Source organism: Magallana gigas, chromosome 3 (assembly GCF_963853765.1).
Source record: "Magallana gigas chromosome 3, xbMagGiga1.1, whole genome shotgun sequence".
In the NCBI taxonomy this organism is placed as follows: Eukaryota; Metazoa; Mollusca; class Bivalvia; order Ostreida; family Ostreidae; genus Magallana; species Magallana gigas.
This window is the reverse complement of record NC_088855.1, coordinates 15,744,125-15,765,507: the sequence shown is the minus strand read 5'-3', so window position 1 is coordinate 15,765,507 and position 21,383 is coordinate 15,744,125. Positions and strand designations below refer to the sequence as shown.

Sequence of the window (21,383 nt, the reverse complement as noted above, 5' to 3'; positions counted from 1 at the left end):
TATAAATCTCCGTAAGAAATCTGTTTTAGTTCCTGTGAAATGTTTTCTCGAGTGAAAAACAATAATTGTCAATAAAGATGTTTTGGATATTTTATCTTTCATTGATTTCAACTGCAATTCTTTCACAGGTATGAGCATGTTTATTCCAAATCGCCCAAGCATACTGAAATCATATCTTGGGACAGACTACATGTATATAGTATTGTGTAGATCGCTTGGAAATCGTCAATACACGAGGGACGAATAAGCAACAACTAAAAGGAATGTGCGTATATTTAATAAAGAATGACAGTTGTTTATTACTACAATATATTTTAAGGAGAAATACTCGAATGTTGTAGAAAATTGCTTTTTGTCCCTCTAGTATATGTTTTTGTCATGCGCGGATCAAGTAAATTTTCCCGGGGGGGGGGGGGGGGGTCCGAGGCACATTTTTTGGTAATTTATTGTGTAATGTAAAGAAATTTGAATTTTGTTGAATCCCCCTCCCCTTCTAGATCTGTGCATGTTTTTACAATAAAATATGTTACCATTGGATTCAAGAAGCAATATATTCCCTTGTGGTTCAAGCAAAAACATAAACCTGATTCATGTATTAATATTTATTATTTATTGTGATAGTAACAAACAACGATAATGACCGTGAGAAATCACTCGGAGAAATTTCTAAAATTACATCTGTGAAGGAAAAAGCAAAAAAAAAAAAAAAAAAGCATGCGTTGTAAGATTAAATATTTCAACTGAATTAAAAATGTCGATCAACATTCATGTATTGCCTGTTTAGTCAAATTGCAGTGACCTTGATAATCCTAATATTTATCATTAAAATGCGTAATAGTTATTGTATTAATAGAAATACTGATTCATGGATTAAGTAGTGTAGATATATGTACAGTCTCTCTCTCTCTCTCTCTCTCTCTCTCTCTCTCTCTCTCTCTCTCTCTGTGTGTGTTACATACACACATATATCAAATTCCAATCAATCTTTAATTTCCATCTATTATCTTTAAACGATTAGTATAGACATTATCATAATAAATGTGTTGTCACAGTATAATGCTTGTTTGCATGCTTATGTGATAAACATACAATACAAAAGAAATGTTAATAAAAAGTAACAATGAATATTATCAGCGATTTCAATTTTCCGGAATTTCACGTGACCTATCACTGCATCGGGGTCTTGTTACCGGTGGTCTCGTCATAGGACGGCAGTGGGTTGTTATACTGTTGTCCTGGCGGCGGGGCGTTGGCGTATGGCTGTCCCGGGGGAGGGTAGGTAAACTGCTGCCCCGGGGCTGTGTAGAGTCCCGTGGGTGCGTATGGCACGCCCGCATTGTACTGTCCCGGGTAAGGCTGTGCCGGGTACATACCGGGTACTGTGTTTGCTGTAAATTTAAACATTTTATTGTTGAAAAGATTAAAATTGTCTATATCTTTATTTTTCTGACGATGTATTAAAGCCATGATGGAACAGTTCTCTTCGTTTCAATCTATACTGTAACATCAACATTGTTCGGGGAGGATCACTGTTTGTGGTTTTCGTCGATTTTCCTGACCCATAAATACATTCAAATTATTGTGTTATAATATGAGCAATCCAACAAAAATGCTTTCACTGATCATTTGATAATTCATGATATTTTTATAGTGCTAGTTCACCTTTATTGAATCAATTCCCGTAATTCTCGTTTGATTTCAATCTATGATCAATGTAACATAGCAAGTTATGGATATATATAATAATTCTTCCGAATTAATGAAGAGGCTGGATAGGCATCAAATTATCCATCATTTATCTACCTTAGAATTTTACTTATGATATTTTTTACCATGAATTGACATATAATAAAAAAAACCCAAATATTTGGGCTTTAGAATTATATCTCTGTTTAGAGCTCCTCTTCTCAAGGAGATGGAAATGGTCTGAAAATGGTCATGACGATCCAATGGATGATACAGGTAGACTTAGTCAAAAATGTACCTGTAGTAATGATAGATTGCTGGCCCCCGTTCGTGTAGACCACTCCGCCCAACTGGTTCCTCCTCTGCGCCGCGCGACAGCAGCAGATGATAGTTATAACGGTAACGGTCACGGCGGCGCCAATGGCCAATACAATGGCGCTGATTACTCCTGCGCTGTAACATCGAGATTGAATGTACTCAAAGTGGGGCTTTCATGAATTAAAACCATAATTAAGTGAGATTTATGGAAAGAGTGATGCATCGCGTTAAGCAATTAGTTCGTCAGTAAAAAAAATATGCATAATTAGTATATTAAAAAGACAGGAACCTTTTAAAATGTTTCATCACCCAAATGTACAGATTATTTTGAGATATTATAAAAAATTTTATTTGATAGTAATTTTCTTGCATGTCAACATAGATATGTTGAATGTTGACATAACTATCTTGCATGTCAACGTATTTATCTTGCATGACACATATTTGATAGCAAAATAACTTGCATATAAGGGGCAGAGATATGCCACCAAATTTAGAAGAACAAACAACATACTAAAAATGATAAGCTCCGCCAGCCGTTTAACTAAGTAGAAATTCAGGCGATATTGATACTATAGCATTGAACGATTTATTTCAAAATGATTATTTTAAAAGTTGAAGCATCAGTAACTACCGTCAGGTCAGCAGAAAAATTAACGCACTGTTATAGATTGTCTGCTTATCTGACAACCATTGTTATTGAAAGAATGGGTAATTTTTAAAATCTTCAATTCTTTCCTTCATACATTTGTTGAGAAACAGTTAACAAAGCTTTAAATTTATCAATTTCATCAAATTGAGATCTAGTTGACCGCTCTATTTCTCTAGAATTCAGACAGGGCTTTTTTTTAGCAGAATATTAGCACAGGAATGTATCACATTTTTTAAAAATTGATATTGCTAACAGAATATTACAAAAGTGTGATGGCATACTTACGCCTTTTATATATATACCAGTTATTTTTCTATACATCATGTAAACACATAGGAAAATTATGTCAACATGCAACACAATTACGTAAACATGCAAGCAAAATGTAAACATATACAAATTTGAAAATTTTCAGAAATTATTAATTACATCCACATATGACTTCCGACATGCCAGATGCAGCTTATCTATATTGACATGCAACTCAAATATGTTTACATGCAAATTAACACTGGTACATGTGTATCAATATATATATTCCATACATATAGGCAAATGGAACAAAAGAATAGTGAAATACTAAAATTAAGGTAACAAATCATTTCTTATGGTGCCATATATCTGCCTCTTGTGTGCAGGTTAATTAATTTTTTATCAAATTTGTCAATATGCTAGATAAATATGTTGACATGCAACTTATTAATGTCAACATGCAACTTGTAAGCATAATTAAATTGCATGTCAGCATAGATCAGTTACATGTCAACATATTTTTATGGCATACTGACATAAAGAATTAGCATGTTATCATATTTATCTCGGAAGTCAACATTACTAAGTCGCATGTCAACATAAATAAGTTGCTTGTCAACATAACTAAGTTGGATTTCGTCATTTATAAGTTCCATGTCAACGTGACCAAGTCGCATGTCAACATACATAAGTTGCCTCTCAACATGAATAAATTGCATGTCAACATATTCATTTCGCAAGTCAACATAAACAAGTAACATCTAACTTGCTTGAAGTTGTATGTAGGCTATGATGGCATACTTCTGCTAGTTTTTTTTCTATCAAATATGTCGATTTGCAATTACGTTGAACTGCGAGATAAATGTGTTGACATGAAACTTATTTACCACTAGTTATGTTGACATGCAATATAAATATGTGGACATGCAACATACATTTAACGATGTTGACATGCAAGATTTTTTTATTAGATCAAACACGATTTAAAATCTCAAAAATAATCAAATTGCACCAACATGTAACGTCCAACATGCTAAATGATACATGTAGTTGTTTATGTTGACATGCAGCTTATTTATGATGATATGGTCTAATTTATTTTGATATTTATCGATTGTATGTCAACATGCAACTTATAAATGTCGACATGCGAAATAAATATGTTAGCATGCAGTTTATTCTTTTTTTTTTGACATGCAACAGCATGTCTACGTGTATCTTAACATAAAAAAAAATTGCATGTCAACATAAATAAGTTGTATGACGACATCAATAAGTTGCATGTCAACATAAATAAGTTGCATGTTAACATACATAAGTTGCATAATAGTTTTTTGCATGTCCATATAGTTAAGTTTCATATTAACATGAATATGTTGAATGTTGACATTATTTTCTTGCATGTCAACATATTTAGCTCGCATGTCGTCATATTTTATTATTAAAAAAATTAACTTGCACACAAGGGGCAGAGATATGCCACCAATATTTACAAAGCAAAAGGAATACATGTATTGCATAATTAAATAAATTGGTAAAAGAGGATAATGTAAATGTAATGGATTATTATACTCACGAAATGGAATAATAGGAGTAGTAGTAGCTATAGTAGGAGTAATAACGGTATCGGTAGGCACAGTCTACACCTAGAAAAAAAATAGTTTGTATGTAGTCATGCCCCATCTTTACAGTCCCTGATACTGGAATTGAATTTCAAAGAAGTAAATTAGATGGCTGCAAAATTTATACTTATACAAACTTGGTTGTTGTAGTTTACACTTCTTCCCATAGGTATAAATAAGTATGAGAGAGAGAGAGAGAGAGAGAGAGAGAGAGAGAGAGAGAGAGAGAGAGAGAGAATATCACATTGTTGTTTTGATCTCGGTCCCAGCACCAGCCCTATCGGTTGTTATCGGCCCAAGCCCGGAGGTCATAGTAATTTTTTTTAATTAAGCCAATAGAAGATTGCGTTACAACAGGATTTAGATTATTAGGTAATAAGATTTTTTTTCTGGTTAAAGGCACTGTTCGTCGATGTTATGCAAATATTTACGAAGTATCAAAACCAGAACAAAGCCGTTTCTTAGCTAGTCAAGGATCCAATTCCTTCCCATATTATATAAATTCACATGTAGTAAAAAATAATTCGCATATAATTCTTAAGGGTTCTCACTATTTAATAAAAAAAATCATCTCCGTATTGTTTTCATTATGAAAAAATATAAAGTCTAATTCATAAATGTACCGTATATTTGGAAGTTATTGTATTAAGAAATCGAAGTTCTGAAGTACGGACGGGGAGCTGATTTTATTGATTATTAATTATTTTGATATCTGCAAATTCGCCTGGCAAGAAGTTTCTTAGCGGTATTTGAATAATTACGCACATTCAGGTTTTCTAACGTGAGTTATAGGGGTTTTTCGACAACGAATCCGAGATTTAGACGGACAAACCCATATGAATCACGTTGTGTAAAATTCAAAGATAAAATTAAAGCCATCAAACTCTACGAGATAAGCAGGGAATGCTCACTCCTCCTAGGCACCTGGATCCGCCAGTGAATCTCAAAACACATTTACAAAATATGTTGAGAAGACCATATGAATCCTATATAGTACACATTTTTGGCAAGATTCAATTTGTAATTCTAATTTAGTGAATCGTCACCCATCGCTTCTTTTTAGTAGACGGTGTTTAGTTGCCATAATAATGACAAGATATCTAACCAGGAAGTCAGTTCAAAATTATAAGACTATACCCACTATATCTACACAGGCTTTATAAATATTGTGTCGACTATGTAAATAATATAAAATTATTCTAAAAAGGTGAAATTGTAGTTTTTTCGAAATGAAAAATAATCTTTGTACATTTTGTTTATAGTTTGTTTATATTAGGGACTATTATGTCTTATCATCTTTATCAATACATGCTTAATTCTGATTTTTTCAATAAATTCATTCAGCATTTTAGTATTCATTGATGGCAAAACAATGAGTTTGTCTGACAATTTTCGATTAAGATGTACTTATAATATTATGGAATTGACGTAGTTTCAATATTTTTGGTTTTGAAGGCATGGGATAATACAAATTTAGACTTGTCAGCCTTTAAAAAGTTTGTTTTTCTTTCATATGAAGTTGTATTACGTCTGATGTGCTGTGAAGCATTATATTTAAAACGTAACTGGACCGTAATATAAATAAAGTAATATTTGGAAATAGCCACCAAGTATTAATCAATGTACGGCAAAAGCAATAAAGTACCCTACAATCAATATCTAGTGTTCCTTGTGGGTGGATTTAACACCAAGAACTTCATACAACCACCAATAAATTCTTTACTTTAAAATATTTCTTGTACATTACGCAATTGTCTGATCGATCTCCTTACTGAAATTCAATATCCAAACTACGTAGTTTAGACGTTCTACATGTATCTTATAATATGATGTACGATTACAATACAAAAATAACACTACCCTTATAGATCCTAAAACATGTTTCTACAAAAACATTTCAAGACTTTGTACAACAGTAGACATTTTACAACGAGTTACTTTAAAGGCGCTCCTTTCCGAGTGTGTCTTGCCCTATATATATATCATAAGACATCGATTCCGTTGAGGAAGTCAAGAGAATTTGTAATTTACTCTTACATGTAGTTGATCCGATTTGCTTCTCCTGGCAATCAACAACGATACAGGTACAAGTATTAATAAGGGTTTTTAATTAATTTTCAAAACTTACCCTGAAAAAACGCAAAAAGGACCAAACAGGGAAGAAGGTGAAATAATTCCGTGAACGCCATATTTGTTTTTAGTGTGTCTCTTCAAAGGTAACAACCGGTCCTCCGAACTTTAGGTATTTAAACTAGCATGGTTGGGTGCATATTGATCCTACATATCCGGAGTTGAGTTTTTTTAAACTAATACGTATACATGTATATAGCTTTTACATTCAGTTTATATTCACTGTCTTATATAATTTGAAGAACTTTCCGTGTCTAAAAATAAAAATTAACTTTAAGATGAGCGATAACGCATTTGTAATATTTGTATACATAATAAATGTATGGTCAATACCGCTTTAAAAGGTTAAGCGTTTTAAATCAATAATTCAATATACATGCAAGTCACACATTCAAATCTATCTAATTTCACAAAACTAAAACTCTCTCTCTCTCTCTCTCTCTCTCTCTCTCTCTCTCTCTCTCACACACACACACACACACACACACAAACACACACACACTTTGTCCACATTCCATTATTCAGTTTAATGGTAACTTAGATTTTTTGAACTCTTAAGATGGGTCTTTTATAAAATATGTGTTCTATGACACTTTACATATACATGTACATGTACATAAAAAACAAAATCCTATCCAAGTCTTCAAGGGGTGAAAATTAACTGAATTTCAAAATAGCAATAACAAAAACTGGTTCCAAATATTTTATCACAGAATGTTCGTAACAATATACATCAGTCACATGTGCGTTACAATGGCTCAATTTTTGGCTGGCGGAGGAACAAAGTTAGACTCCTTTGGCGACGTTGGGTAGGGCGGGGCCTTGTTTTCCGGTGGTTCAAACATGGAATCATAAGATGGCGCCGGCTCGCCGTAGGGAGGCGGCTGGGACGTGGAGGAACCGTTGTCTGAAGGATAAGGTACATTAGGAGGCGGATTCAGCGTCTCTCCGGGCGCTAGGTTGGAAGCCTGGCTTGTGCATCGAGGAGGATAAATCCCAGGGGTGGCATCTGCTTAAAAATCAAGATTAAAATTGGCATAGTTCTTTTTGTATGAGAGCTGTAATAGTTTTCAGAAATCGATGATGTGTAATTAAAAGGTAGTAATTAAGTAGGGACACGGCAAAATTGACATATTTTGCAATAGAAAAATAAGGATATTCTTTACAACTTTTCAAAATATTGATATCATATATCATAAACATACATAAAAATATATTACCATGGTTACAGAAAAAATAACAGTCGTATCTACATTATATATCCCTGATTGCCATGCAGGATTTTAGATATGTATGCATGCGCGGATCTAGAGGGGGGGTCGGGGGGGTCCCGACTCCCCCTGGAAAATGAAAATTTATTAAATTTACACAGTAAAATTATCGCGAAAATATGCCTCGGACCCCCCCTGGCAAACACAATTATCCTTCGGACCCCCCCTGGAAAAATTTTCTGGATCCGCGCATGTGTATGTGTTGATATTGGACTGATATTGATAAATTTTTGACGTCCATATTGTAGATAAAGGCTTTACGTTTACCTGTAATGATGGCCCGTTGACGTGCTGCTCTGGCGTTTAGAAATCTTACGCTTAAATTGTAACTATTATTTGTTCCCCTGTGTTTTATTTTACAGATGCAGGACTTGATGCAGTACGTCATTACACCGAGGAAAATGAGCCCCGAGATCACAGCTCCAATGATGCTTCCGATGAAAGAAAATAGTTTTTATTAAAGATCATTTCATTATAGTATCGTATCCAATCAATCAGAACAATACAACCAGTAAATAACTTCATGATTCATTACATATTTAATTATTCTGATCTCTCTCTCTCTCTCTCTCTCTCTCTCTCTCTCTCTCTCTCTCTCTCTCTCTCTCTCTCTCTCTCTCTCTCTCTCTCTCTCTCTCTCTCTCGTTTGGTTTGAACATATTGTTTGAACATATTGTTGAACATATTGTTTTCGTACTGTTTCTTATTTTTTTCCCCCAAATTTTGTGCACGCGATTTCTCGAAAACTACTCAACTGATCTCGACAATTTTTTCACAGATGATGGGACATTATCTGAATTTGATATGTTTTTGAATTTTTTGTCGTCGTCATTTCTGGTCCGGATTTACGGTAGATTCTCTATTATAATTTTTTACGACCAATCTTGTGCAGAGCTGATCTCAGAAACCATGGTTTGAAGTTGTGCTCTATATAGTTGTTTTGCACCAGTGGCGCTATTCCTTGGAGCTCGCTTCGGGTACAGATTTTGAATTAAAATTTCCATACGTTTTGATCAGTATCTTTTTATCGGTGGATATTTTGTTAAGACATATAGAACAAAAGTAGTAGAGAATCAAAAGTTCTATCCACCAAAATCAAGAAAAGGGGGCTGGCTCCTTTATTTAGGGATCAAGAGACTCGTAAAATCTATTACGAATAACTTGAAAACGATAAATATTTTGTTATGCATTATAGAATCAAAGTTGTTGATCGCTACAATATCTGTTTGAAAAAGTCATCGTCAGGCCCATGTTTGACGTAATTAGGGATTTTTATTCATTATCTTAAAATTTGGGGGGGGGGGGGTGTTAATTTTTAAATTGTGTCGATATTTCATTGTATCATTCCAAAAAAAAAATCGGACGGAAGACCTACTCGTTACTTGCAACAAGGTCGTATCTAGTTATTATTAATTTTTTCCACAAATTTTGTGCACGTGATATCTCGAAAACTTTTCGGCCAATTTCGACAATTTTTTCATAGATGATTGCCAGAGGTCTTAATTCTAGAAGTTTTTTGAAATTTTGAAATCGTCACTTCCGGTTCCGATTTACGGCCGTTTTTGTAAGTTTTTACGACCATTTTTGTGCAATAATAAACTCAAAGACTATTTGACTATTAGAGATATGAATATGAAATTTTCAGGATAGGTAGACTATAGTTCGAAGGTGTGCAGAATGTAGTTTTTTGGTGCCAGTGGTGCCATTTCTTTGAGCTCGCCTGGGCTCGAAAATTAGGTACAAATTTCGAATCAAAATTTTTCATACGTTTTGATCTGTATCTTTTTATGAGTTGATATTTTGTAAAAACATATATTATAAAAGTGGTAGAGAATCAAAAGTTCTTTCCAACAAAATCAAGAAATAGGGGCTGGCCCCTTTAATTAGGGACCAAGACACTCGTAAACTCTTTTACAAATAACTTTAAAACGATAAAGATTTTGTAATGCAATAAAGAAGCAAAGTTGTTGATCGTTACAATATTTATCAGGTAAAATCATTGCCACGCCCATTTATTACTTAATTAGGGATTTTAAGGTGGCCAAAGTACTAAAACTTTGACACAATATATCTACAGAAGGAGACATATTTTGTTAAGCATTGTAGAAAAGAAGATTTCTGTATTGATTATTCTAATCGATTCCATTAATCACAACACCAATTTCTGTGCCCATTTAGGATCCAGAGGGCTGGCCCCTAAAATATTAAATCATTTGTATCTAAAAAATAAACAACAATTCTAGATAAGTGTAAGAACAAACAATGTTATCATTCGTGAGACCTTTCGAATGAACTCAAAAAAAGGGCTGGCCCCTTAATTTAAAGGCCAAGACACTCGTAAAGTCTATTGCACATTCCTTAAAAACGATCAAGATTTTTTAATGCATTATAGAAACAAAGTTGTTGATCGTAACAATATCAGTTTGTAAAACTCATTTCCAAACCCATTGAAGACATAATTAGGGATTTTAGGGGACTAAAATCTTCAATCTTTAATGTGCTGTATGTGAAAAAGCAAAACACTTTGTTAAGCATTTTAAAGGATAATGACAATCGTATACATTATCTGAAAGGGAGTGGTTGAGGGTGAATTCTGAAATTCATTGATATTTAATCGTATCGTTTAAAAATTGAACGGAAGAGCTACTCGTTACTCGTAACGAGATCGTATCTAGTTTATTGTATATTTACACAATGGGATTGGGCACAAGTTCCATAACTTATTAATCTCTCACCCTGCAAAATTATTAACAAACATAATATAAAGCATAGTAAAAGGTCACATATTCAAAACAGATGCAATATATATCACATACATTACTAAAGTTGCTAATGGCACTATAAAATAGATATAAATATATAAAGTGTAGTACATTACGAAAAACGTTCAGATTTTTTTATGAAAAGGTGAACCATAGATAACAAAGTTTCATTAACACTGTCACTAATTGTAACATCGCCCCAGAGCAACACATGTGTGTTGACTTTATTCAAATTCTGAATCTTAAAAACATTATTAAAAAGCTCGTCTCTGGTGTCTGCATACCAAGTACAAGGAACAAATAATGATGAGTGTCTTCAACTTTTCCACATGTACATAAAGGGCTATCAATGATATTATATCGAAATAAGTAACAATTAATTATGCAATTATGACGTAGTTTAGTATGGATTATATTGTAGGATCTATCTCCGAAAGAAAAGTATGATGGCGGAGATTTATTTATATTTAAAATATCTTTATCTGAAGTGATTAAATTGGTGAAGGTTGATAGTGAATTAATTAACCTCCCTGATATGCAGAGGTAAGGAGTTCCATTCCCCAATGACTGTTGGAATTAAAGAAGATTTGTACACTTGCAATCGACATTTTGGTAGGGAATAGTTCTAAGAATCTCTCTCTCTCTCTCTCTCTCTCTCTCTCTCTCTCTCTCTCTCTCTCTCTCTCTCTCTCTCTCTCCAGTCTTACTAGGACGAGGTTCCTGAGGGATCGTAATAATAGTTGGATCTGTAGTAGCTATAGGATCTGTAGGAGCTATAAGATCTGTAGGATCTATAAGATCTGTAGGATCTAGAGGATCTGTAGGCGCCATCACAGCCTACAAAAGAAAAAAGTTGATATAAAGATCAGTCTCTTTATATCTTAAGAGCTATAATTTATCTCTCTTTTACTTTTAAAATTTTGCATTTTGAACATTGGCCTAACATTAAGACAGCACGAAATATCATGAAAGCTACAACTAATGTCTATGAAAATTATAGTGTCGAGTACAGCGTAAAAATGTACATAATTAAAAAAAACCCACTAAGTTTAAGATGTAAGAACCGTTTTTTCGGATTAAAATAATTAAACTTGTTGATAAACTTAAAGGAGTCACAATGTAACGATGGTAACCTAATCATTCGGTTGTAATACTTTTTTTATTGATATGCGTTATGACCAAATATCTATTATTTAATCAAATAGAGGAAAAATTCTTTATTAGCATGGGATTGCATCCGGATATTAATTTCACTTGGTTTGAATTACCGTAGGTACTTGAATCAACAATTTACCGAATCTCGATAGATCTAACAAATGGCGACTTACAAATGATTAAATACAAATTTCGAAGACTAAATTATATTGTTAACAGTTATTATTTTTCTATTTATGGTTAAAACGAATAACGCATTTAGAAATACAAATCATTTTAGCACTGAATGCCTTTTTTAGACTGTCGTCGGTCCTAAAACACACCAGGCCGTGCAGACAAATTATACTATCGCGCTAACGCGCGGTATATATCCTTTGGATGGCTGCGTGTGTGCCCTGTAATCCTACATCAGCTGTCATCATCTCATGATAAGTATAAAATGTAAAGTTTAATCCTTTATCGTAATTTGATAAAATTATCAATTTTTTGATTATCTGTTTAATTATAAGCTAATACTGATTTATTTCATCATTTTTTTTCTTATTTTTTTTTAAGTTAATTTATTAATTTTTTGTTAAAGTTGGGTTTTTTTTTGTGTTACAATTGGTAATTACTAATTAACCCTTGTTAATTACTGACATACCTTGAAAAAGTGTTAACAAGATCCAGAAAATTCCTATGTACTTTAAGACTGGTATTGACATTTTTGGACAATCTGTTTTTATCTCGTTTTTCTCTCGTTTTTATCTAACAACCAATTGAATGTTCTTCCTAGTGGTCATTTCAAGCTTACTAGTAGCCATGTAAACAATTCACGGACAATGGTTGAAATCAGGCGACATATGTCATATCTCTAAGTAGAATTATTACTTCTTTAGCCTATAAGTCACATCTCTTCATTTATATCTACAAGTATAATTTTTTAGTTGCGTATTGGTGGAAAATGCAGACAGAGGAAGTTTATTTTAGTGTCTAAACATGGAGGGAAGTGTTTTACGGTGCACAAATTAATCAACAATTACATGGCATATTGGACCTAGATTATATATCTAAGGAAGCATTTTAGTGCCACTTATGCACTTTTCATTTTTTTTATTTTCCCCACTTGAATCTGTAAAATTCGCACTTTAAAAAATGAACAAAAAAATATTTTAAAAAAAATTCTGATCTACCTATATCCTTATTATTTTGGTCCGGGTGCAGGAAACAGGGATATATTTTTTTGGCCTAAACAGAATTAATATCTTTCCCATGCCGACATACAATGTTATGAAACGTATAGGTATTCTAATTCTTATCATTTATTATTTGTTAATTATTTTAACATAGATTATTAAACAAGTTTAACATTCTGAACATTCTGGTGAGCAAACAGAGAATTGTGAGCAAAGCTCTGTATCTTGCTTATAATTTGAAGCTTGACACTCAAATATGGTTAGTAGATAGAAAATTGTAAACAATTAAAACAGAAGAAACATGCACTAAAACAAAGAAATAGCACAATTTATTTTTCATCATATATATACACCTATATGTTTCTAGCAGCGTAAACAATCTCCGTTTAGACTGAAAGTTTAGAAAATTCTGAGCATCTTAACAAAACGCAATTCATTAATCAACCATTACGTAGAGATCGTACCGAACTACCAATAGAATGAATAGTATTTTTATATGTTGTTAGTGCATCAAATTTTGCTCATTTGCGCAGTTAAACAATCAGCTGTCTGATTTACCGAAGTCTATATTTGATTTGATGCGTAAAAATTCCAAAATCAGGGGTTTTCCTACTGTTTTTTAACTGGGTCCAGGGTCCGTAGAATTGGGAAAATTAAACTATTCAAAATTGGGAAAATTACAAACAAGAGGCCCATGGGCCACATCGCTCACCTGAGCAGCAATAGACATAATAAAATCAACTTTATGGAGTCATATAGAAAATATCTGAACAATGCCGTATAATAGATCCTGTATAAAAAAAAAAATTCCCCTGCATATTCTTATGTTTATCATTGAGCCCCTTTGTAACAGGATGGTTTTACAGTCATATCACATATTGAGCATTGCAGTTCTCAAGAAGATGATCAGACTTAAACAACTATTTATATATGGATTTTAAACCTACATCAAATTTTGAACCCCTTGTGAGGTCCAAGAATTGTCCAGGGGCCAGAGTCTAAACAATTTTAAAGAATCAACAATATGTCAAAATGTTTGCATATAAGTAAAACCATATATAATAACATTTGAGTTTTTGTGAATAATTTAAATGTTTTCCTTTGTAAAATTGGAATCCCCCCCCCATGTGGCCCAACCCTACTCCTGAAGAATATGATTTTGACTAATTTTAATCTACACTATCTGAACTGACTGAAGTTAGAGCTTTTCTAGACAATTTGAGTTTTAGAAGATGATTTTTAAAGATTTTTCCCTATATTTTCCTACGTAAAAATTTGACACCCCCCCAATTGTGGCCCCACCCTTCCCCCGGGGATCATGATTTGAACAAACTTGAATCTTCCCTACCTGAGGATGCTTCCACACAAGTTGCAGCTTTTCTGCATGATCGGTTTCTGAGAAGAAGATTTTTAAAGATTTTTCTTCATATATTCAAATGTGAAAATTCAACCCCCTCTCTCACTGAGGCCCCATCCTACCCATAAGAATCATAATTTTATCAAACTTGAATCTACCCTAACGGAGGATGGTTTCACACAAGTTACAGCTTTTCTGGCCGATGGGTTTCTGAGAAGAAGATTTTTAAAGATTTTTCTCTATATATTCCTTTGTAAAAATTCGACCCCCCATTGTGGCCCCATCCTACCCCTGGGGATCATCATTTGAACAAACTTGAATCTACACTACCTGAGGATGCTTCCACACAAGTAGTAACTTTTCTGGCCAATCAATTTCTGAGAAGAAGAGTTTTAAAGATTTCCTTATATATTCCTATATAAAACTCGACCTCCCCCACCCCATTGTGGCCCCACCCTAACCCCAGGGATCATGATTTGAACAAACTTGAATCTACACTACCTGAGGATGCTTTCACACAAGTTACAGCTTTTCTGGCTGATTAGTTTCTGAGAAGAAGATTTTTAAAGATTACTCTATATATTCCAATGTTAAACTTTGACCTCCCATTGTGGCCCCACCCTACCCATGGGGATCATCATTTGAACAAACTTGAATCTACACTACCTAAGGATGCTTCCACACAAGTTTCAGCTTTCTTGGCTGATCAGTTTTAGAGAAGAAGATTTTTAAAGATTTACTCAATATCTTCCTATGTAAAAATTTGACCCCCGCATTGTGGCTCCACCCTACCCATGGGGATCATCATTTGAACAAACTTGAATCTACACTACCTGAGGATGCTTCCACACAAGTTACAGCTTTTCTGCATGATCAGTTTCTGAGAAATAGATTTTTAAAGATTTACTCTATATCTTCTTTTGTAAAAATTTGACCCCCCCATTGTGGCCCCACCCTACCCCTGGGGATCATCATTTGAACAAACTTGAATCTACACTACCCGAGGATGCTTCCACACAAGTTTCAGCTTTTCTCCATGATCAGTTTCTGAGAAGAAGATTTTTAAAGATTTACTCTATATCTTCCTATGTAAAACTTTGATCCCCCATTGTGGCCCCACCCTTCCCATGGGGATCATCATTTGAACAAACTTGAATCTACACTACCTGAGGATGCTTCCACACAAGTTTCAGCTTTTCTGCATGATCAGTTTCTGAGAAGAAGATTTTGAAAGATTTACTCTATATCTTCCTATGTAAAAATTTGATCCCCCATTGTGGCCCCACCCTTCCCATGGGGATCATCATTTGAACAAACTTGAATCTACACTACCTGAGGATGCTTCCACACAAGTTTCAGCTTTTCTGCATGATCAGTTTCTGAGAAGAAGATTTTTAAAGATTTACTCTATATCTTCCTATGTAAAACTTTGATCCCCCATTGTGGCCCCATCCTACCCATGGGGATCATCATTTGAACAAACTTGAATCTACACTACCTGAGGATGCTTCCACACAAGTTTCAGTTTTTCTGCATGATCAGTTTCTGAGAAGAAGATTTTTAAAGATTTACTCTATATCTTCCTTTGTAAAAATTTGACCCCCCATTGTGGCCCCACCCTACCCCTGGGGATCATGATTTGAACAAACTTGAACCTATCTACCTGAGGATGCTTCCACACAAGTTACAGCTTTTCTGGCCGAATGTTTTTGAGAAGATTTTTGAAAAATACCAACAAATTTTCAATGATTTTTTATTATCTCCCCTTGAAAGAGGGCGTGGCCCTTCATTTTAACAAACTTAAATCCCCTTTACCTAAGGATGCTTTGTATAAAGTTTGGTTGAAATCGGCCCAGTGGTTCTGGAGAAGAAGTCGAAAATGAAAAAAGTTTACAGACGGACAGACAGACGGACGGACAGATGGACGACGGACAAACTGTGATCAGAAAAGCTCACTTGAGCTTTCAGCTCAGGTGAGCTAAAAACCTAGATCCCAGAACTCCTCTTATGATTTAATGAATAGACACATCATATCTTATGATAGGGGCTGTCCTATAGATGTGCAATAGGGTTTGGAAATTTAAATTTCATACAGGGAGTCAAATAATAGCAAAAAATTGACGTTTATCACTCCAAAAAAAACCTACATCCCAGAAATCCTCTTATGATTTAATGAATAGACACATCACATCTTGGGATATGATAGGAGCTGTCCTATAGATGTGCAATAAGGTTTTAAAAATTTAGATTTCATCCAGGGAGTCAAATAATAGCAAAAAATTGATGTTTAGCACTCCAAAAAAACCCTAGATCCCAGAACTCCTCTATTGATTTAATGAATAGACATGTCACATCTTGGGATATGATAGGGGCTGTCCTATGGCTATAGATGTGCAATAAGTTTTGAAAAGTTAAATTTACAGAAAATTAACATTTATCCCATGTGCGGATCTAGAATTGGGGTCAAGGGGGGGGGGGGGGGGGTCCAGATCCCCCCTCCAAAAATCAAATTTCTTTAAATTACATTAGAAAATTGCCAAAAATATGCCTTGAAACCACCCCCCTCTCCCACCCCCTCAGCAAACTCGAATAACTGTCAACCCCCCGCCCCCGGAAAAACTTTCTGGATCTGCGCATGTATCCCTCCTTACACTGTAAATAAAATGACTTTTTTTTTCTTAAAATAAAAAAACCTTGCATTTATTTTTGCTTTAAATAAAAAACTTACATTTACACTTGATTTAATTGTCGAATGATCTATTAAATTCAAAATATAATTTGGGGTCTTAAAAGATTTTATAAACTGTTAAAAAATGGATTTAAAGAAATCACATTACACCTTGCATAATTGTCAAATGATCTATTGATATGATCAGAATTCTTATTTTCTACCACTGGGGATCAATAACTAATATTAAAGTTAAAATTAATAACAATAAATGATTAAAATTAAATGTTTATCATCCACATCCAACCCCATCCCCCCCCCCCCCCCCAATCAAACCTCAGGTTCTAAAGATTCAGAGTCTTCTTACATTCTTACAGTAGCGAATTATAAATCATTTCTTGATTCAGGTATTTTTCTCTAGATGCACATTAAGATCTTGGAAATTGCTTTTTAATTTTTAAGATAAACAAATTGTTATATATATTTGGGGCAATTGTAAAGTCTCCTAAACAAAGCAGGTTCATCATTAGGCTAGGAATTACCCACATGGGTCAAACACTACATATGAATAAGATAAAATACTTTATTATTTTCAGTTCTAGAAAGTCAGGGTGTCTCCACACAAATTAAGAGCATGCAAGAATAAATATGGTTTAGGGATGGGGATCTCAAAAGTTATCAAAATATATCATCATTTCCTATTTCGGGGGGGGGGGGGGGGGGGGGGGGGGGGTTAAGGACAACACCTGGGGGTCATGTACTTTACACCATTTGATGCATCATAATGACATTAGAAACAAGAATATATATATATATATATATATATATATATATATATATATATATATATATATATATATATATATATATATATATATATATATATATATATACACACACAGCCTACTCCAGATATATTGAAATTCAAGGGACCATGCAAATTATTTCAATATATCCGTATTTCAATATAAGCGAAATTGACTGACGTGAAGCCGCCATTTTTGAAAGTTCAATCCAGATGTAATCATAGAAAACCAAACCCGAACAAATTATGTGGTCATCATTTATCTATAACAGTGAACAGATTACATGAAATATTAGTCCTTCAAAGTTTGATTAAAATTATATCCGTAAGTTTTGTAAGTTTCATTTTGTTAAATTATTATCTTAAACCTCATCATAATCTCCGATCGCATTCTTTTACGTTTTACGGGAAAATCACCAGACTCAAACGATTAAAATACTGCTGAACGCTGCTTGTATATCACCGTAAGTGTACTCGCGATAATCTCAAAATCCTTAGCTATTTCGAATTTAGGCTTTGTTCTTTTATCAATAGCCATAACTAGTTCGTATTAAGTGTCCGAAGATATGGTTTTTCTTTTTCGTGGGGTTTCCATATTACGTCTAGCCTCAATACATCCGTATACGTAAAAACAAAAAAAATTATTCAGTGAATAAATTTTACTTTTTAAAAGAAGTATAAAACCACACATAATGAGAACTTATCAACTCATCAATTTACACCTTTGTATATCAACCGGTCAGTCTGGCATAATTACTGTCACCAACCGTGACGACAGCCGCCAGGGAGTATTTCAATATAACCGTTATTAAAACAACTAATTATCACCTATGGGGACCGATCAGTGGCTTCAATATAAGCGATATTTCAAAATAGCCGATTTCATTATATCCGTTAAAATAATGCAAAGAAAATGAGAGGCAAAAACTGGGGATTTATTTCCATTTCAAAATAAGCGGAATTTCAAAATAAGCGATTTCAATATAAGTGGAGTAAGCTGTATATATATATATATATATATGGTTTAGTGGTGGGGATCTCAACAGTTTTCAAGATATTTGGTATTTTCCTGTTCCATGGGGTCAGAACAATCCCATAGGGTCATGGCCTACATTATATTTGATGCATCATAATACATTAAGAAAAAAAAGACCCCTTCCTTCCTATTATAATTTTAACTCATATAAACATGATAAGTCTCTACACTTACTTATTATATAATACACAAATTTAATACAAAATGTAAGTCTGACAAATGAAAAAATAACTTTTGCAATTAAAATGACAGAAACTGTACAAATGCGATAGGATAGGTAATTATGATAAGCTTATTTAAATATTAAAAGATGATGATACAGTATGCTGGCAAAGGGAGATCGCTTATTTATAAAGTGAAAGTAAAACTTAAACCTATAACGGTGGCTCATAATATTGTTCTACTACATGTTTTATGCTTACCTATATTGGTCAACATCATAATGATAATCCAATTAGAACACAATATGAATCCCTTTTGCTGATCATCACAAAAGAAACGTTTATGCATGTTAATTAATCCTTTTCTGCATATGGAAAACACATACCGGTATGTACACCACGTGAAACCCAGAGCTGGGTAAAACTAGTACCCGCTAATGCGACCTGCAGACCTGTGTTAAGTACGTAACTTCAGACAAAGATCAGTTATTTGTAACATGCATGTATTTTTATGACTTTATTCTTCAAAACCCGCTGCACTATTTTATTAGGTAAATAACTATGTAAAGCACACATTTCAGTCTTAATTAAGGTGGTATACAGGACACCTGCATATTGTGATGTACTCCCTATTGAAATAAACAATAAAGTATAAATATAATATTTCCCCCCAAAATAATGTTACCTCACAGTGAAGCGCAATGGTTAACTACGTGTCTGTAAGTAGAGAATTCAAATCCCGCTGGGGCTCTGTCAAAACTAACTATAATTTTGAACCTCCATAATAAATGCAATCAGTAAATTATACATGTAGCATCCATTTCACAAAATTCAGGAATAATAAATATGTATCTCCAGGAGTCGAAAATCTCATTCTCTTTAAACAGATTTTCGAAAATTCCGAGATCAAATTCTCCCACGTGAACGTTATACACCCCCCCCCCCACACACACACACTTTCTGGGAGGATGTAAAAATTATTAAACAAAATAGCATTAAATAGAAATTAAATGTCTCCTCTCCCACTTTCAAAAACAATGCTCCTGGATTCTAGAGATTTTGTAGGGTAAAAATGAAGCCTTCAAATTTAGACTTTTGTGATATTGTAGTGAGTGATTTGTTTGTCAATAAAAGCGTGTATATGTGTATTATGTAACACTGATTGGCCGGCAGCTACCTAACTAAATTGGGCTTTCTATGTACGTTACACCATTGAACCCACGGGTTTTCTTCATACTACTCCGTTGAAATTAGTCCAATATGTAGAGAAATCCCATGAGTTTCCGAAAGTTGAAAATTAAGACTCGAAATTTGTACATTTTCTTTGCCAGGAGGAGGATGATTTAACTTTATATTTTGACAATTTTAGGGGGCGCGTGCCGGGTGCGCCCCCCCCCCCCCTTGAATCCGCGAATGCTGGAGAAAACGTACCCAGGAGAAAACGTACCCAGGAGAAAACGTACCCAATTTCTAGGGTACGTTTTCTCCAGGAGAAAACGTACCCGGGTACGTTTTCTCCAAGAGAAAACGTACCCTATGAAAATCATAAATAATAGTTTTCATTAATATTCTTAGATGACACAAAATAAAATATACAATAAACGTTTGTATCATTTGTTGCTGTTGTTTTTAAATACATAGTCACGTATATAAATTTTTAAGACAGTAATTTTGTTTAATTAGACAATAATTTGTTACATACACATACACGAACATCGCCTGAGCAGTTTTATTAGTCGGCAATTAATTCATCATAACGAAACCGTTAAATAATTAGTTTTTATTGCAATCTAATTTGGAGAACTAATTAAATGATGAGTATCTCAAGAAGTCGATAGGGGGATCTCACATAGAGATACTCATATAGGTAAGGCTAACGGTGAATGGAAAACTTAGAAGAAGTAGATTGATTACACTTTATGACAGGTCATTAATTCGTACTAAAATAAAAGTTGCTACAATTATTATAAAGGTATTATTTATAAAATAAATAAATCTTTATATATTTATGCATTGAAATATGCATTAAAGTAGCATTTGAAGAATATTTAATATGTCCAAACCCTTTAAAAATATGAAGTATTAAATTCATATATCTATAAAATTCATACATTTCTGTATATTTATTATGTAAAATAGCATTTAAAAGTATTAAAAACTATTAAGTAGTATATCTATGATTTTCATAGGGTACGTTTTCTCTTGGAGAAAACGTACCCGGGTACGTTTTCTCCTGGAGAAAACGTACCCTAGAAATTGGGTACGTTTTCTCCTGGGTACGTTTTCTCCTGAGTACGTTTTCTCCTGACACCGAATCCGCCACTGTACGTGCC

The 21,383-nt window shown here is 33.8% G+C and overlaps 1 protein-coding gene and 1 long non-coding RNA gene across 5 annotated transcripts in view; one reads left to right on the top strand and one right to left on the bottom strand.

The window, feature by feature from the left end:
• The window catches only part of LOC136273661 (uncharacterized), an 86,135-nt gene extending 77,561 nt beyond the window's left edge, over positions 1-8,574 (top strand). Inside the window, exon 4 of the long non-coding RNA XR_010711866.1 lies at positions 8,294-8,574. This is a non-coding gene — a long non-coding RNA (uncharacterized lncRNA). The remainder of the gene's footprint in view (positions 1-8,293) is intronic.
• Positions 588-19,446, bottom strand: LOC105328850 (protein shisa-4). 4 transcript variants are annotated; one of them, XR_010711863.1, is made up of 7 exons: positions 19,312-19,446; positions 11,401-11,530; positions 8,199-8,362; positions 6,659-7,672; positions 4,485-4,554; positions 1,985-2,139; positions 588-1,388 (listed from the first exon to the last, which is right to left on the bottom strand). XR_010711863.1 is itself a non-coding variant. In XM_011429880.4 (4 exons), exons 1-4 carry the CDS (start codon positions 6,717-6,719, stop codon positions 1,168-1,170), a joined length of 507 nt encoding a protein of 168 aa, XP_011428182.3. In that variant the 5' UTR covers positions 6,720-6,818; the 3' UTR covers positions 588-1,167. The 4 variants fall into 4 exon arrangements, 1 of the variants encoding a protein (XP_011428182.3); XR_010711864.1 differs by having other exon boundaries at positions 6,659-7,669; XR_010711865.1 differs by lacking the exon at positions 19,312-19,446 and adding an exon at positions 12,492-12,902.
• Between the last annotated feature and the right edge of the window lie 1,937 nt (positions 19,447-21,383).